This window comes from Notamacropus eugenii, chromosome 4 (assembly GCF_028372415.1).
Source record: "Notamacropus eugenii isolate mMacEug1 chromosome 4, mMacEug1.pri_v2, whole genome shotgun sequence".
Taxonomy (NCBI): domain Eukaryota; kingdom Metazoa; phylum Chordata; class Mammalia; order Diprotodontia; family Macropodidae; genus Notamacropus; species Notamacropus eugenii.
Genome location: NC_092875.1, coordinates 111,195,595 through 111,213,157, shown reverse-complemented (window position 1 = coordinate 111,213,157; position 17,563 = coordinate 111,195,595). Strand labels below are relative to the sequence as shown.

The window sequence follows — 17,563 nt, the reverse complement described above, 5'->3', positions numbered from 1 at the left end:
GTGGGAGGGTTAGATGGTCTTACAAACAAGGGATATGAGCTAAGTCTTGAAGGAAGCCAAGTAAAAGGGGAAATGGAGATGAGAAGAGAGAACATTCCAGCTGTGGGGGACAGAGTTGGGAGATGGAGTATTCTGTGTGAGGAAGATCAGCGTCTGGATTATAGAGCGCATGGTGCCTGACACAGAGTAGGTGCTTAATGAATGTTTATTGATGGTTGATTGGAAGGGAGTAAAGTATAAGAAGATTGGAAAGAATTATGTTGTGAAAGGTTGTAAAGGACAAACAGATGATTTTATAGTTGATCTTGGAGGTAATAAGGAGCCACTGGAATTTAAGTGGAGAAGTGTGTGATACTGTCTGACCTACTCTAATGTTAATTAGATCTTCCCTGCCCATTAATAGGCCTCAAGTACCTTTTGCTAATTTTCTAGTGAGGTATTGGTTCTCCAGGATTGTGATGCCCTCTGGCACTGAAAAGTGTATACATACTCTGAGGTGGAGTTTTACTTTGGGGCTTACTCATTGCAAGTGTTTGTTTGGCCAGATGAGACTCTGGGCATCTGCTAAGGAGCCCCCTGGCTTTGAAAACCCAGGTGTTGGTGCTTCTCTTTCTGATAACTATGTATATATGTAATGGTCAGACAGTTGGATCTATCTGTTGATCTTTGGTGTATGTATTGCTTACAGTCAGAGATCTGGAAGCCCTGTCTGTTGATTATTATTTCTTTGTATTTTCTCTGAAGTTCAAGGTGCTGACTTTTTTCCCCTGAATTTAGTGAATGATATAGGTGCTTGATTAAAGTGACTGTTGACCCCTCAAAAGTTGCTTTCCTTTTAGAAAAGCAGATCTAAGAACCTGTACAGGCCCTTCTGTATATGCTGGGGTCCTTGCTGATACTCCTACACATTAGGAAGATCAGTTTGGCAATTGGGATGGGCCTGAGCAAGGAAAACCTTGAGGCAAGACTAAGCAGCAGGCTATTGTAAGAGTATAGTTGTGACCTGTTGAGAGCCTGTGTCAGGCTGAAAGCTGTGTGACATTAGAGAAGGGATGTTCATGAGAGATGTTGTGATGATTGAAACAACAAAACTTGACAACAGATTTTTTATTGCAGATGAGTGCAAATGATGTTGCAAATATGGATGATTGAAAGAATGGTGGTGCTCTTAACCATGAGTAGGAAATCTGAATTTTGAGGGAATATGAGTTTTGTTTTGGATATGTTGAGTTTAAGATGCCTATGGGTTACACAGTCTGTGAGAATAGAGGTCAGGAGAGAGGTTAGAGCTGGATAAATAGACCTAAGCATCATCTGAATAAAGATGATAATTGAATGAGAACACCTGGCAAGAAAATATTGATGGAGGACAGGGCCAAGGGCAGATCTTTGGGCGATACACACAGTTGGTGGGCATGACATAGAGGACAGGCATGGGGACAATCAGAAGAGAATAATGCCAAGGAAACCTAGAGAAGAGAGAGTATCAAGGAAAAGGTGATCAAAAATTCCAGAATTGAACTGCAGAGAAGTCAAAAAGGATGAGGATTAAGAAAAGGCCATTATTTTTGATTATTAAGAGATAGTAACTTTGGAATGAGAAGTTTCAGTTGAATGATGAGATTAGAAGCCAGATCACAGAAAGTTTAGAGCCGAGTGAGAGGAGAGGAAGTGGAAGTACTAATTATAGATAGATTTCTTAAGAAGTTTTGCAATCAAAGAGAAAAAAGATATAGAGTGTTAGTTATTAGCGATGATTAGATCAAGTGAGACACATTTAAGAATAGAGGAGACACGAATGTGCATGTAAACAATAAAGAAGAAATCAGTAGGCAGGGAGAAATTGAAAATTAGGGATAGAGTAGTATGGAATGGAACAGGATTAAGGGTTCACACACAAGAATTTACCTTGTCGAGGAGAAGGGACACTTTTCCATTTGTGACAAGGTACTTAGGATACTTAGTATAGTACTCCAGAGGAAGGTAAATAGATGAAACTAAACTGTTATTTGCCAGAATTTAATTCACATTTTCCTCACAGAATATTATTAGTAATGTTAACCATTGCTAACATTTATATTTTCTAAGTATTCATCTGTTTTAAAATCAGTTTTGTTGGCATGTAGCTAGGCAAAACAATTTCCTTCGTTATAACATCTTTTTTGGTGAATTCCTCCTTTTTCTTTTTGATTTTCATAATTAAGGTTTCCTTTTTTGATTTTTAAAAATATTATTAGCTAGTGTTCTATCCATTTTATGAGTTAAAATGATTCTCATTTTATTAGTTAACTCATTTAAAATTGTGTCATTTTCTTACTTTTTTAAAGAAATTTCTATTTTTGGTTTATTTGCATTTTTATTTGTTTTTCTAGTTTTTTTAGTTGCATGAAAAATTTATTGATTTTTTTTTTACTCTTGTGGATTAAAAAGTTGAGAAATATACATTTTTTCCTAAACACTGCTTTGACCAGATCTTAAATATTTTGTCCACTTCCTGGCAAATAGTTAATCTTACATAAATGCTAGTTATCATCACCATCATTACATGGATAGTAAGTAGCAGAGTTGCTATATGAACCCAGGTCTTCTGGCTCCAAATGCAGCAAGCATTCATATCGAACATGCTACTTCTGTTTTTTGAGGTCCACTATGTATACTTGACTGTAAATATAAAAAAAATCATCTAAATGATAGAATGCTCAGAATAGTGAAGAAACTCCTAAAGATTTAGTCATCCACTAAATAAAGAAGGCCCCAAAAATGGAATTAGTTAATTCATTGGAAATGGGCACATCTTACAAGAAGTTCATGTGCCTGTTGATTTGATTAATGGTGATGACTAAATGGATGATTGATGGAGCTACTGAGTTGAGGAGCTGAAAAGGTCTTCTGGTCTTTTAAAATTCTTTTTAGCTTATACCAAAATGTTGGTCAATAAAGGCCCAGATAATTAATTGGCCCCTAAGTCAAGAAGAATCTGGAAAAAAATCTAATTGTCCATTCTTGTCATACTCCAGCAGCAATAAACTTGGCATCATGTTTATTTTTGCACCCATGGAAGAGAATTTAATTTCAGGTTTTCCTGTGGATTCCAAATAAGAGACCAGCATTAAATTTCACTGCTGAGAAACTGAATAATTACATGAGCCTCTCTTTCCTGTATTGAATATTCAGGGGCACTAGGGAATGAAATGTCATTTCTTAGGAGGTAGCTGGGGGTGATCTAGTTTAATATTATCATAAAGTAGAATTTATTTACACATATAGTCATGGAATGAGAGACTTTTCAAACTTGAAGATACCTTAGAGATGATTTAAATTGAACCCTTCATTTTGAAGAGGAGGAGACTGAGGCCATGGGAGAACAAATGAATTGGCTAGCATTTTGTCCCTCATTTCTTACTTCCCCTGATTCCCTTTATCTGATTTTGAAGCTGCTTTAACTTCTTGTGAACCCATAGAATCCCAAACATTCTAATTTTAGAGTTGGAAGAGATCTCTAAACTTAGAGTCAGGAAGATATGGATTCAAATCCTACCTTTGCACTTAATTCCTATGCAACCAAAGGCAAGTAATTTAATTTCTCCAAGCCTCAGTTTCTTCATCTGTCAAATTAGAGGACCAGATGACCTTTAAACCACTTTCTAACTCTAAATCTATCATCTTTCCCTTTTTCACATCTTGGTCAAATTAGTCCTGTAAAGGAATGCCTTTTATAGAATCTCTGGCAAACCATCATAGAACTATTACTCAAAGACAAAAAAGTGATGGGGACTTAATCACTTCTTGAGGCTGACACCAGATTTTGAAGCAGAGCTATTACTCCAACCAAGAATTTAAATCTCGAAATTCCAAAATTGGATGGATTTTGAACTATAGAATTAGACAGTAATTCAAAAGGCCATTGAGTTCAACCCTTTAATTTGACACATTAGGAAACAGAGGATCAGAAAATGATTTGTTCAAGGTCATACAGGTAGCTAGTAGCACAGGGAGGACAAAGACCTAGATCTTTTGCCTTTTAGTCCAGTGCTTTTCTTAGAAATGGCTTCATCTAAACCCTTTATGTACTTTTAGTTTTTGCAGTTTTATAGTTTTACATATTTAGTGCACACTTTGCAAAGAAGTAATTTCTGTTACTTGTCTCAAAAGTTCCTGTTTAAATCTCAAGGGTTGTCTTCCAGTTCTCCTTCTTGATAATTTGGTGAACAAGAATATATCCCTATGCAATTAAAGCCATTTATACCTTATCAACATCATTACTATTATTCTTTCATCAAGGTCTTGCTTTGATGCCTCACTGTGATATGAAGCCAGCTCTGAATACTAAAAAGCTATGTTGAGGATGAACACAATTTGACAAGGTCTAATAATAATTTAATTTTGTCCCAGACCTGTGATTTTCTTTGGAGCAGGGAACTTCCAGTAAAGAAAAAAATCCATCAATTTTAGTATCTGCTCTTTAATGTTTTACAGTCTTACCAGGGGAGTGAGATGTTAATTGACTTGCCCAGGGTCACATAGCAGTAAATCAGAGAGAGGGTTGAACCCTCACCTTCCTGACAGTGAGATAGGCTCCACTATGTTACACTACTTATCTGACATTGCGAAGTTTTGTAGAGTGTTTTATATGCACGCTTCTCTGGTAACTCTTAAACATGAACCTGTAAAGTAGGCAACCAAAATAAAAATATTATTACCTCCAGGTTCAGAGAGATTAAGTGACTTGGGAGTGTTATGCATCTAGGAAGTTCCACAGCTTCTTCATCTGTGATTGAGTGAATTAGATGGAACCAATAAAGTTCTTTCCTGCTCTAATTCTGTAATCCTATAATCCTATGGAGAAGTTTGTGAGTTCAGTCACTCTTTAGGCAAAAAGAGAATCAGAACATGCATAGGGCTCCTGAAGCAGCAAGAATAGCAAGGAAATAAGACCATGATATGGGTAGCAAGAGGCCTAGACTTTGTCTGTGCTATTATGCCAACTTATTTGGAGAGTTCAGGTCCATTATGTTTTAGGGCTAAATTTAATTCCTAGGGTAGGATAATAATGTTAAAGGTCTTTATGGTCTTTTGGGGTGACCAATAGATTCACTGGAATGATGCAGGTTTGTCTCTTTAACAATACGAAATTCATTTCTTTTCCTAGGGCAGTCTAAATCACAGAATGGTTTCATAAATCTAGAAGATTATAGAGCACCAAGGAAAAATGAGACTCATTGAAGAAGGAAAATAATTGCATTGTTATTTATGGGTTACTTTGAGACATCTGTATCATTTGTAATTTATTTATTTATCTTGCATCTTCTGGGAAATAAAGGCTGTTCTTTACACATCTACCTTGAGTGCTTATATGGGAGCTTGGGTCCATATTACATACACCTGATATGTTCTAAATGGACCTGTGAATTCATTAGTTAGGGAACTACCGGATGAAGAAATTCTTTCTACCAAGGCACATCCTCTCTCTTTTTCTTCATTTTATTATCATTCTTAAATAGTTGTGTAGAGCACTGAAATGTCAAGTGATTTGACCTTTGACCAGTCAGTATACATTAAAGGTGGTACTTGAATTCAGTTTTTCTGGGCTCCAAGGCCAGCTCTCTATCAGCTGTGTCACACTGCCTAAGAGATATGATTTTGGACTTTTCTAAATGAAATGTCTTTGTAGGCCAAAGTTTAGAGTACTGAGTGAAGAGTTATACTCAAACAACTATGTGAGTTAAGTAGTATAACTAATATATTTCCCACTTTAGAAATGGAGAACTTGACACTCAGAAAATAAGTGATTTGCTGATGGTTATACTTTTAACCAGTGTCAGAGTGAGGACTTGAACTCAGATCTTCTGAATCAGAGTTCAGCATTCTTTCCTTGGACATCAATCTTTATTTGGACATCAATCTTCTCATATAGAGATCGTTTCCCTTCCGTAATCTTACTACATCCAAAGTTGCTTTTCTTTAAATATTCTCCAGTTTTGTCAAAACTTTATTGAAGGGAGACCACTAGAACCTTAAGCAGTAGGGCAGCTACAAGTACACTGTGTTACTGCTAAATTTCACACTTAAGGATTTGTCCATGAATTCTAATAGAGATGCATCTCATCCCTGTTGCTCTTTGCAATAAGAAAAAGAAGATTTTTCAGCAAGGTTAATACAGGCATGCACTATGCAGAAAATTCTTGGACAAATCTTTACTGGCATTCTATTCATGATCAAGTGAACCAAGATCTCCTATTCAGCTCCTTCTACAGTTCAGAGACAGTGGGATGTCTTAGAACTCCTTTGCTCTGGAGGATATAAAGATGTAGGACTAACTCCCTAGAATTCTGATCTTGCCAAATCAAGACTCCAAAAGTCTCAGAACATATGCACATGGAAAATTTATACCACTGTGTGCTGTGTTCACATGCTAAAACCTTGGACAAGTCTCAACTTCTGCTACTACATAGCACCTAAATGATGCAGTTTCCTTAGGACTTTGGTAGCCAGTCTCAAATCACCAGCAGGATCAGCCTGCTAATAATTATAACTATTATTGTAATTATTTATCTCCAGACTACCTTAAGTGTCCTAACCCACTGTTTTCTTTCATCCAACAGCACTGCTTTCTACCTTTCTAGTTTCTGTGCTCCATGGAGTGTAGCTGCTTAGCTTCTTTTGCCTTTGTATGTCACTGGTCATAGTCTTCGCATAAAGCATCAAATTCAGAATGTGACCCTCTGTTTCCACCCACCACCTTTTACATGATTAATTAGGAAACATTAACTACACACATATGACTGTGTGCCCAGCTCTGTGCTAAGTGGCATAGGGCACACTCAGGCACTACCTTTAAAAGTCCAGCAAGCCCAGTAGAAAGAGCATTCAGAAAATATGTGACAACAGGCACTTACTCTCCATTGTGATTAAAGTTGTCATAGTGCAGAAAGAGGGAAGCATAAATGGTCTCCATCAGTAGAGAATAAATTGCAATCATAATTAACAACACCGCCAGCTTCAGGACAGAGTTAAGTCGGAGGAAAACTGCACAGGTCACCATGGCCAACACACCCGTGAAGACGAAATACTAGAGACAGAAGACATGATTGTATGAGTAGGAATATTCAGGACGGAGGTATAATGGCAAAATGTCAGAAATGACTAATCTCTTTATGGAGACCACTTGAGCTTTCTAGTGTCTTCTGTGAGAAATTCAAACTTGTCTAATAAATTGGTGATATATACCCTTTATGAGTTCTTCTGCCTTAAAAGAAGTTGCAAAGAAGCAAATTTAGGTTTAAAGTCAAGAAAGATCTCTTAACAATTAAGCTGGGCCAAAGTGGAATGGATTACCTCTAGAGGTACCTCTTCATTAAATGTCTTCAAGCAGGGATTGGGTGACAACTTGCTAGTGTTTCTTTTGGGTATGGGTTGCACCTGACAGCTACTAAAATCCATTGCACCTCTGAGGTTCTATGATTTTGTAATTCTGATTCTGCACCCATCCAGCTTCTGCTTGAAGCCCTCTGCTGAGGGGGATCCCACTACTTTCTGAAGAAGCCCAGTCCACTTTGGGACATCTCTAACTAGAAGGGAGAATTCCCTTCTATCAAGTTTAAGTTTGCCACTTGACAACTTCTATCCATTGTCCTTATTTTTGTTCACTGAAAATATTACGATCCCCATTTTATAGATGAATAAACTGGGGTCTATAGCGTTAAAGTGCTTTGCCTTAGGTCACACATTCAATAAGTGATGGAGCCCTGACTTTAGGTCTCCCCAATCTTCCATATCTTTCCACCATTATTCCTCATTATTCTCCTGAGAAGACAAATTTGAACAATTAATGAGCTCATTTTAATCAAGAAACAGAACATACAAGTCAGGACCACTGCACAATATCAGTTGGATATGCATGAGAGCAAAGGCTTCTGTGAAAACCAAGCTAAGAGGCAAAGAAGGCCATTGAAATCTATCTATCTATCTAATATATCTATCCATCTATCTATCTGTCTGTCTGTCTGTCTATCATCTAACTATATATTCACTTCCTTACCTATCTATCCATCTCGGTCTCCTTCCCACAATGGGAAATCAAAGGAAAACTGAAACTCATTATATTTAGCATGAGGTTATCCATTTTTCTTCTTTTCAATGTTAAAAATAGCCTACTATCCCTAATTCATTGTCCATTCATTCATTTTACATTGATTAATCATTTTTATGAGGACAGAATAGCTCTGGAATTGACAGTGGTGGACAGAGGGATTATAATTGAGCCAAGAGTTTGATGAATGTCAATAAGATAGAACTGATGAATGGCTGTCCTCATCATCCCCTTTCCTTTTCTCAGTGGTACAGCCAGAACAACCAGGGGCCTCCCTGGAAGTGTTTCCTGCCCTTTGCCAATTTCTGGTTTGGGCTAATTCATAAAAAGAGGATGGTAGTGGGACCTTTGCAGAGTATTCACCAGCTATATATATGGCTTTAGAAAGTTCATTCTACCTATCAGAATCTCCTGTTCCTCCTCTTTAAAATGAAGGATTTCAACAATATCACTTCTAAAAATCTCTTTTGTTTCTGAAAACTTAGATTCAGGGATCCTCTGGGGAATTTCTGTAGTGTCTCATTCAACCTAACTCTTCTTCTTCCCTTGTAATATATACAAGTATATGTAAAATGTTGTATCCCTCCTCTCCTCTCTGATCTCATCAGAAAAACTTATGTACGTCTGTGAAGTGGAACCTCTATGGGATGCCTGTGTCACAGTCTATTTTGTAGACTTGCCCCACAAATAAGGTTTTACTACATATATGCCAGATTTAGGACAGATACTGAATAGGCTTTAACTCCAATGAAGATTAGAATTCTTGAATTTTAGCAATCCACCAGTCTTAGTTTCTAGTAGCAGAGATTATAGTTAGGTGCCACAATGGCCAACTATTGGCCTATTCCAGTAAGATATGTGATCACTGGGCATCTGAGAGAGATTCCATGGGAGGCTTTTTCTCTGAATTCCTCCACTTTACTGTGGTTTCTGATTCTCTCTCTAAAACCCATGTGATGTAGCTGTTTCCTGATATTGTAGAGCAAAACAAACAAATAGATAAAAACGTAACTCAAAATGTTGTGGTTTCCAGTCTTATCCTAACCATCTACTCCATGACCCAGTCAAATTCTGCCCCTTTCTTACTGTGCCTTATACCAGGCCTGTCTCTATTACAGAGAGCATCACCCCGGGCAAGTCACAATCAATCAGAATCTCAGTTTTCTCACTTATAAAATGAGCATAGGCATACTTATGCAAATAGATAGCATTTATGCAATGCTTTAGGATTTGCAAAGTGCTCTACATATTATATCTCATTCATTCCTCGCAATAATCCCATGAAGTAGGAGCTAATATTATGCTGTTTTTTACAGATGAAGAAACTGAGGCTGAAAGAAGTTGAAAGTGACTTGCCCAAAATCACAGAAGGAGTAAGTATCTGAGGCAGGATTAGAACTGGGGCTTTCCTGAGCTGAATTCCCACCCTATCCATTGCACCTAGCTCATAATGTCACTGCGAGGACTAGCACTTAACCAACCTTGAAACTCTATATTAATGTGAATTATTAATAGATGTAAAATTTTTTGCAGTTATACAGAACTTTGTATATATGAGTCTCACCCCTCTAGATCTCAGTTTCCCATTCTCTAAAATGAGAGGATACAGTTATTTGGCTTCCAAGGTCTCTAGTGGCTTCAATAGTTGATGCTATTAGGTGAATAATGTTTCTAATGAGTCTGCCAGAATTTCTCTTTACATTGGGTTTTCCTGGGGCCATGTGATTGCCATGACCCTTCTCTATCTCTCCTTTCTCTTTCCCCATTTAAATTTAGCTCTGCTTTTTTAGTAAGAGAGACTTACTGGCTTGTTTCCTGGAGGCATGTCTATCAAATGTGCTCATTTAAAAAGAGAGTCATGTTGCATTAACTATGCCTAAGAGTTGCCAAAGGGAGCTTATATATATACCTCTGGGTATGAGCAGATATCTGTCAACACAGCCGAGGAATTGGAAGTCTGGTTCTTCAAGGGTATTGACTTGTCAAAATCACACCACAGCTGGGGATAAAAACAAACAAACAAAAAGAGGAACACTAAGTCAATGAGCAAGATTGAGACTGCAGAGGATGCTATAAGCTGCTCTTAAATTAACACCCTAGGAGAGACCAGATGTTTGGCCACATGCTCTGCTGGAACCTTCGCCGTTTAAAGAATCATAGGACCATAGAGCGTCATGGTAGGTAAATAATGTCACAAAGAACACAGAAAGTTAGAGCTAGAAGGGACCTTGAAATACAGAATGGTAGAACAAAGACCATCATATTGGAGGAGACCTTAGAATACAGAATAAAACTTGCACTCAGAGCTGTAGACCTTAGGGTATATTATTTTAGAATATGGAATTTGGATAGACCTTAGAGTAGAGAATGCTAAAAACATATAGCATAATAAACTATCAAAGAGGGAGGGAACTTCAGACTACAGAATGTAAGAATGTGAGATGTAAGAAGAGACTAAGCCTTAGTACTCTGTTGAAAGAAATGGGAAAGTCTTCAAGCTAGAGCTAGATGCACTTATTTATATTTTAGGGAGGATTCTTTTCCAGACAGGGAGGTGGATTAGATGGTTTATGAGACAGTGTCTTCCAACTGTTAATGATGATGTCTTCTAAGATACAAGGAAGTAGGGTTTAAACTGGTTATTTTTGTTTCCAAGAAATGAGAACTGAAAATAGCAGGGGGAGGCAAACTGCAGTAGAACTCATGGAAGACTTTCCTAAGAATTAGAACTTTGTAAAAATGGAATGACATCTCAAGGTCATAGAACTTTAAAGGTGGTGAGAAAGATCATTAGTTCTAATAAAATATTCTCAATTAATGAGTAAGCAAAATGAACTTGCCTAATGAACTCCTCACCACCGGAGGTTACCAATACAAGGTTAGATGACAACATGTCAAGGATACTAAGTGGACCACACTATCAGACAAAGGTTGTGCCAGATGAACTTTGAAGTACCTTCCAACTCTAGGAGTTCTATGATTCTGTTCAATGGCATGAGAATGACCTAATGAATAATCACTCAAAGTACCAACTTCTACCTAGGGCCTAAAATAATTATGCCTAAAATCTAGTCCAGAAAAATTCAAAATATCTGTAAATACAAACTATTCATGGGAAATTATAATGCTTTTATCCTGTTCAGGGTTAGCAAAATTCTTAAAATCTAATATATCAAGTTGACACAGAAATGACAAATATTCCAAGGATACTAATGAATTCAGGTTGGAGTGCATTCTACTTTTAACAGTTGATTCTTGGGACATCGCATAATAATATAAATTGACTGACTAGCTAGCAGTGGTGTCCAAAGGATAATCTCTTTGAATGGAAAGGTAATGGATAGATGGTGACATAAAAAATCACTGGTACCATTTGAGGGGGTGCAGATTTAAGAGGAGCTCACTGAGCAATTCCCTTTATATTATGGCCCTCCCTCCCTCAGGTGTGTGTGTAGGGGGTGGGGCTAGTTCAGGAACATGACCATTAGCCTCTCTCTCCCTTTTTTTGTGAAAGGTAGAGAGAAATCTGTAGAATATGGAAACTTCCTCAGCCTAAAAGTTAGATAGTTTTGTCTCCAGTGCTTAGAGATGCTTACAATATTTAGGATGGCACCAAGGAAGTTAATCAAGATGGAGGCAAAGATGATAACATTTCTGGCCAGATAGGTCTCATTAATCCAACAGCAAGTTTTCCGCAGCACAAGTGGTAAACACTTATAATCCTCTGCTGTGGTGATAAGAACAAGGGCCGAATGTAGCATGATCAGGAGAGAAAATTGAATGACCATAGGCATCATCCTGCAAAGAAGAAGAAAAATGGGGGTTATTTAATGTTAGTCAACTCTTTTTTTGCTAGGCACTACCAGTTACGTCACAAGGTATTTCCCCCTTCAAACATATTCCATTTGGTCTTCATTCAAGAAAAAGCTACTAGTGGAAGCAAATATGGGTAATATTTAGCTTGAAAATATTCTCTCTGTGTTGTGCATTTTGATTAAAAAATGAATATTTGTTTAGATTTATTACTTCTTTCCATTTTTCCCTCTCATCTTCTCATTCGCTCATCTCACTAGGCAACGGCTGCCAAGGCAACATTTTGCTGGGATGATTATTTCGATATCCTAGCTACAGGAGCTGGAGAAATGCCCTCTGCCCCAAAATGTGGGGGTTACAATGCACTATCAGCCTCCACCTACTTAGATGCTCAAATCCAAACTCCATGTCAACTCTGGGCCTCTCTATTTTTGTCACAAGTAGCAGCACAGATTTCATCAGAGCAAAAACCCAGTCATCTAATTGTGCCTAGGGATGTTTGATGGGACCTCAATGAAATATGCATCTCTAGGTGAGTCGGGGTACTGCTAGATGGAAAACTCTTTGGGAACATTTCGCAGTTCTGCCATCTGCTGGGTTTGTTTCCTGCCTTTATTTTTTGCAGATACTTGTAGGAACTGACTCTTGGCATTTTTATACTTTGCTCAGGTGTTGGTGTTCCGTGAAAGCAGTACCACTGTGAAGAGTTTATCCATTTCTTCCTTCAGAAAACATAATAACAGTCCTCTTAATTAAATCTCTTGTTTTCCAAATCAGAATGTTAGGGCTGGAGGGACCTTTAGACATAATCTAGACTTATGTTCTAGAAGAACTGGGAAAGACATTAGAGATCACTCATCTCTTGGCTTCAGACATTTTCACTGGCTGTTTCTCATGCCTGGTACTCTTTCCCTCCTTGTCTTCACCTCCTGGATTCCATGACTTTCTTCAAGTCTTAGCTTAAGTTCTGCTTTCTGTAAGAAGCCTTTTCTAGTCTGCTTTAATCTTAGTGCCTCCTCTCTGAGATTATTCTCAGCATGCCTTATATCTATATTTTTGTACATAGTTGTTTGCATTCTATTTCTTCCATTAGACTGTAAGTTCCTTGAAGGTAGAGACTGGTTTTTTTCTTCTTTTTTTCCTTCTGTTTATTTTTTAATGTTCTACTGATGTCCTTTTCTTTTTTAAAATTAATTTGTTTTCAGTTTTCAACAATCACTTATATAGAATTTAAATTTTCTCTCCCTCCTTCCTCCATCCCTCCCCAAGATGGCATGAAATCTTACATGAGTTTTATGCATACATTTTTATGAAACACATTTTCACATTAGTCATGTTGTATAGAAGAATAAAAACAAAAGAGAGAAACCATGAGGAAGACCAAACCAAAACAAAACAGAACAAAATAGAAAATAGTCAGCTTCATTTTGAGTTCTGATTCTATAATTCTTTCTCTGGATGTAGATGGCATTTTGCATTGAGTCTTTTGGAAATGTTGAAGTCCTTGAATTGCTGTGAAGGGCTAAGTATATCAAAAACAGTCCTCGCACACTGTGGTTGTTACTGTGTATAATGTTTTTCTGGTTCTGTTCATTTTACTCAGCATCGGTTCATATAAATCTTCCCAGATTTTTCTGAAGTTTGTCCGTTCATCATTTCTTGTAGCACAAATAGTATTCCATTACATTCACATACCACAATTTGTTTAGTCATTCCCCAATTGAAAGGCATCCCTTCAATTTCCAGTTCTTGGCCACCACAAAAATAGCTACTGTAAATATTTTTGTACATGTGGGTCATTTCCCCATTTTTATGATCTCTTTGGGATACAACCTTGGAAGAGGTATTGCTGGGCAAAGGGTATGCATATTTTTATAGCCCTTTGGTCATAGTTCTAAATTTTCTCTCCAGAATGGTTGGATCAGCTCACAGTTCCACCAACAATGAATTAGTGTTCTAACTCTCCCATATCTTCTCCAACAATTATCATCTTCCTGTTTTGTCATGTTAGCCAATCTGATAGGTGTGAAGTGGTACCTTAGATTTGTTTTAATTTTCATCTCTAATCAGTAGCGATTTAGAGCACTTTTTCATATGATTATGGATAGCTTTAATTTCTTCCTCTGAAAACTGTCTGTTCATATACTTTGACCATTTATCAGTTGGGGAATGACTTGTATTCTTGTAAATTTGACTCAGTTTTCTATGTATTTTAGAAATGAAGCCTTTGTCACAGACATTAGTTGTAAAAATTCTTCCTCAGTTTTCTGCTTTCCTCCTAATTTTGGTTGCATTGGCTTTATTTTTGATAAAAAATTTCAATTTAATGTAACCAAAATTATCCATTTTGCATTTCACAATGTTCTCTCTCTTGTTTGGTCATAGATCTTCCCATTCTCCATAAATCCTTGCTCCCTTAATCTGTTTATATATCAGACTTTATACCCAAATCATGTACCTATTTGAACTTTTTTCTGGTACATGGTGTCAGGCATTGGTCTATGCCCAGTTTCTGCCACACTATTTTCCAGCTTTTGCAGCAGTTTTTGTCAAACAGTGAGTTCTTATCCCAGAAGCTGAGATCCTTGGATTTATCAAACAGTAGACTATTATTATGATTGACTACTGCATCTTGTGTACCTAACCTATTCCACTGATCTACCCCTCTGTTTCTTAGCCAATACCAAATGGTTTTGATGATTACGGCTTTATAATACAATTTGAGATTTGGTATGGCTAGGCCATTTTCCCTAGCATTTTTTCCCCCATGAATTCCTTTGACATTCTGGACCTTGTTCTTCCAGATGAATTCTGGTACTATTTTTTCTAGCTCTAGAAAATAATTTTTTGGTAGTTTGATTGGTATGGCACTGAATAAGTGAATTAATTTAGATACTTTGTTTCTTTTTGTAACATAGGTTCAGCATAGTGCATTTAACAAATGCTTAGCAACTGACAGTCTAAGCCACTCTTATTACAGATGGGGACACTGAAGTCCAGAAAGGTTAAGTTACTTGCCCAGAGTTACACAAATAAGGCAGAATTTGAACCCAAGTCCTTTGACTCACATCCCAATCATTTTTCTAACACCTTGCTGCCTACTTAATGATTTCTCAATGATCCCCAGTACTGGAACTCCTTTCTTCTGTGTTCACAACTTCTCAGAACTACCATATATATGCTAAATAATGGTAATGATATATACTTTCTGTTTAAAAAAATCAAAGTAACTTGCAAATTCAATTATGTAATTATTCAGAGTGTCAGGGCTAAAAGGGACTTTAGACATTATCAATTAGAACCTTCTCATTTTGTAACTGACAAAATTAAGGTCCAAAGAGATGAGATGACTTGGCCAGGGTCAAAATAATTAGCTAGTAGGGAGCTAGGACTAGAACCCAGACATTTGGACTCATGTTCAGCACTTTTTTTTAAGCTAATAGATAGCTTGCTAGGTTAACACATCTCAGTGAATTGATTTTGTGGAACCATTCACTTTACAAGCCAATAACATTTTGTCCAAGTCCTGTGTGTTTATAGCATTCAAAGTATTGGCCCTGGGGACAATCATGATCAAGTTATATTCCATCTCTAGCTTTCCAGTTCTTCACTCCCTTCTCCCTTCTGCAACCCTCTTTAATTCTACCATCACACTCAAGGGACTAATAAGTTCATGATCTCTTCCTGTCCTCTGCCTTGTACTGCAGGTAGTTAAAGCTCCTCAAAGGCAGGAGTGCTTTCATTTTGTCTTTGTATACCTAGTGCTTGGCATAATAGTTGGCATGTAGTAGGTGCTTAATAATGTTAATTGATTACTTAATTAAAAAATAAATGATTGAATATATTTATTACTCCAGCTCAACATTCTACTTACAGTGTTTTATTTGCTTTTCTCCACAAATGACATTCTATCTTCTTCCTTTTACATAGACTTTCCTCCATAACTAGAAAGCTATCCTTTCCCATTTATTGCCCTTGGAAGCCCTAGCTCCCTTTATGTCTCGCCCAAGCGCAACAAAAGGGCCTTTCTGTTTTCCACAGTTGTTAGTGCTATGCCCCTCCAAATTACTTTTCATTCATTTCCCAAATATGTTGTATTAACTATCTATGTGTTATCTCACTTCACTAGAATGTAAACTCTTTGAAGGCAGGGACTATTTCCTTTTGGTCATTGTACCCAGAGTACTTGATACATGCTAGGTGATTAATGCTTATTGAATTTGAATTAAATTGGTTCATTCAGTATTGAAGATCAGTATGACATGGCACACATGCCACAGATTGGCAACCCCTCAGCTAGGCCTCTAAGTCTCTCTTTACAGTCCTTTTCTGACTCTCTTCTTCAACAGGATCTCTTCAAACTTAAATATGAGAATGCATACTACAATACACATGATCAACTTGAACCACAAGGGTATATTTTAATATAAAGAAAACAAATGAAATTAGGTTTGCATTTTAAATGATTAAAGGTGATGTGTGCTTAAAAAAATGAGTTAAATGATGATCCTCTTAAAAGAAATGCTTTTGTCATTGTCCTGAAGAGGCTACTGTTTCTGGTTATATGGGGCCAAAAGAAAACTGAAAACATCAGTTCCCTCTCTCCTCTTTTTCTCTTTCTTTCTCCTATCCCTACTACGCTCTCTCTGTCTCTTTCTCTCTCTCTCTCTCCCTATGTCTTTCTGTCTCTGTCATATACACACACACATTTCATACACACAAACTCCATTTTTAGGATCCCTACTATGTACAAGAGAGAAGTATTTTTATTGGTAGATAACTTCTAACTTCTAGTCTTGAAACTCTTCTAGTTAATAATAAAGGAAATTTGGACCATAACCAGATAGCAAGGGCTACCTATATGAATGAATACAGACATGCTACCTATGGTAAGTATTACTATGCATGACTCACTGAAATAGAACAAAGAAATACCTTATTTTTAATCTTGGGCTTGTCTTAAAGGTTAAAAAAAAACCAAATTATTCCCTCCTCCCAATTTTTCTGTTATTCTTAGTACTTTTAGAAAGGCTTATCAAAAGATCTTATGGTCATTTTTAATATATACTGTAGAATAGTTTCTGTCTTATTTTCTCTTATGGGTGCAGTTTGTTGAGGGCATCTACAATGGGATCCCCCAGTGTTTCACTGTGGCATGGAAGTGACATTGGGCTCTTGGAACTTATGCAAGAAGAGTACAGGAAGTGGAATTTTTCCCTGAGTAGGAAATCTTGTGATAGACTATATCCACTATCTGATGATGAGCTTAGTTAAGTACTAAGAGACTCATGCTCATTGACAGGTGGGTTGTCCATAGCCTATGAAAATATTTTTGGGAGGGTAGAGTGACTCATAAAATGGTCAAAAATATAAATTGACCTTCAATCGTAAGATAATATTTGTAAATTGCTTACTACAGTGTTTAGCACATAGTAGGCATTTTGTAAATGTTTGTTATCCTCTTCCCTTCTCCATTTCCATAGTCATGGTGGGAAAAGGGACATATAATACAGATGATAACACATCCATAGATAGACTTTAAGAGTTACAGAATGGTTTCCTTATAAGCACCCTACATATAAGGGATATAAGTATTATTGACTCTTTCTTTTTTATACCTAGGAGAAAACCAGGGCTCACTTGGATTAAACCATAGTCCAT

General features: G+C 37.0%; 1 protein-coding gene across 2 annotated transcripts in view; it reads right to left on the bottom strand.

The window, feature by feature from the left end:
* Positions 1 to 17,563, bottom strand: part of ADCY8 (adenylate cyclase 8) — a 387,812-nt gene that overhangs the window by 73,635 nt on the left and 296,614 nt on the right. For both annotated transcript variants that reach the window (XM_072603060.1, XM_072603059.1), the window contains 3 exons: positions 11,686 to 11,887; positions 9,999 to 10,088; positions 6,897 to 7,069 (listed from right to left, as the gene is read on the bottom strand). In XM_072603060.1, coding sequence (XP_072459161.1) covers positions 6,897 to 7,069; positions 9,999 to 10,088; positions 11,686 to 11,887 — 465 coding nt within the window. The remainder of the gene's footprint in view (positions 1 to 6,896; positions 7,070 to 9,998; positions 10,089 to 11,685; positions 11,888 to 17,563) is intronic.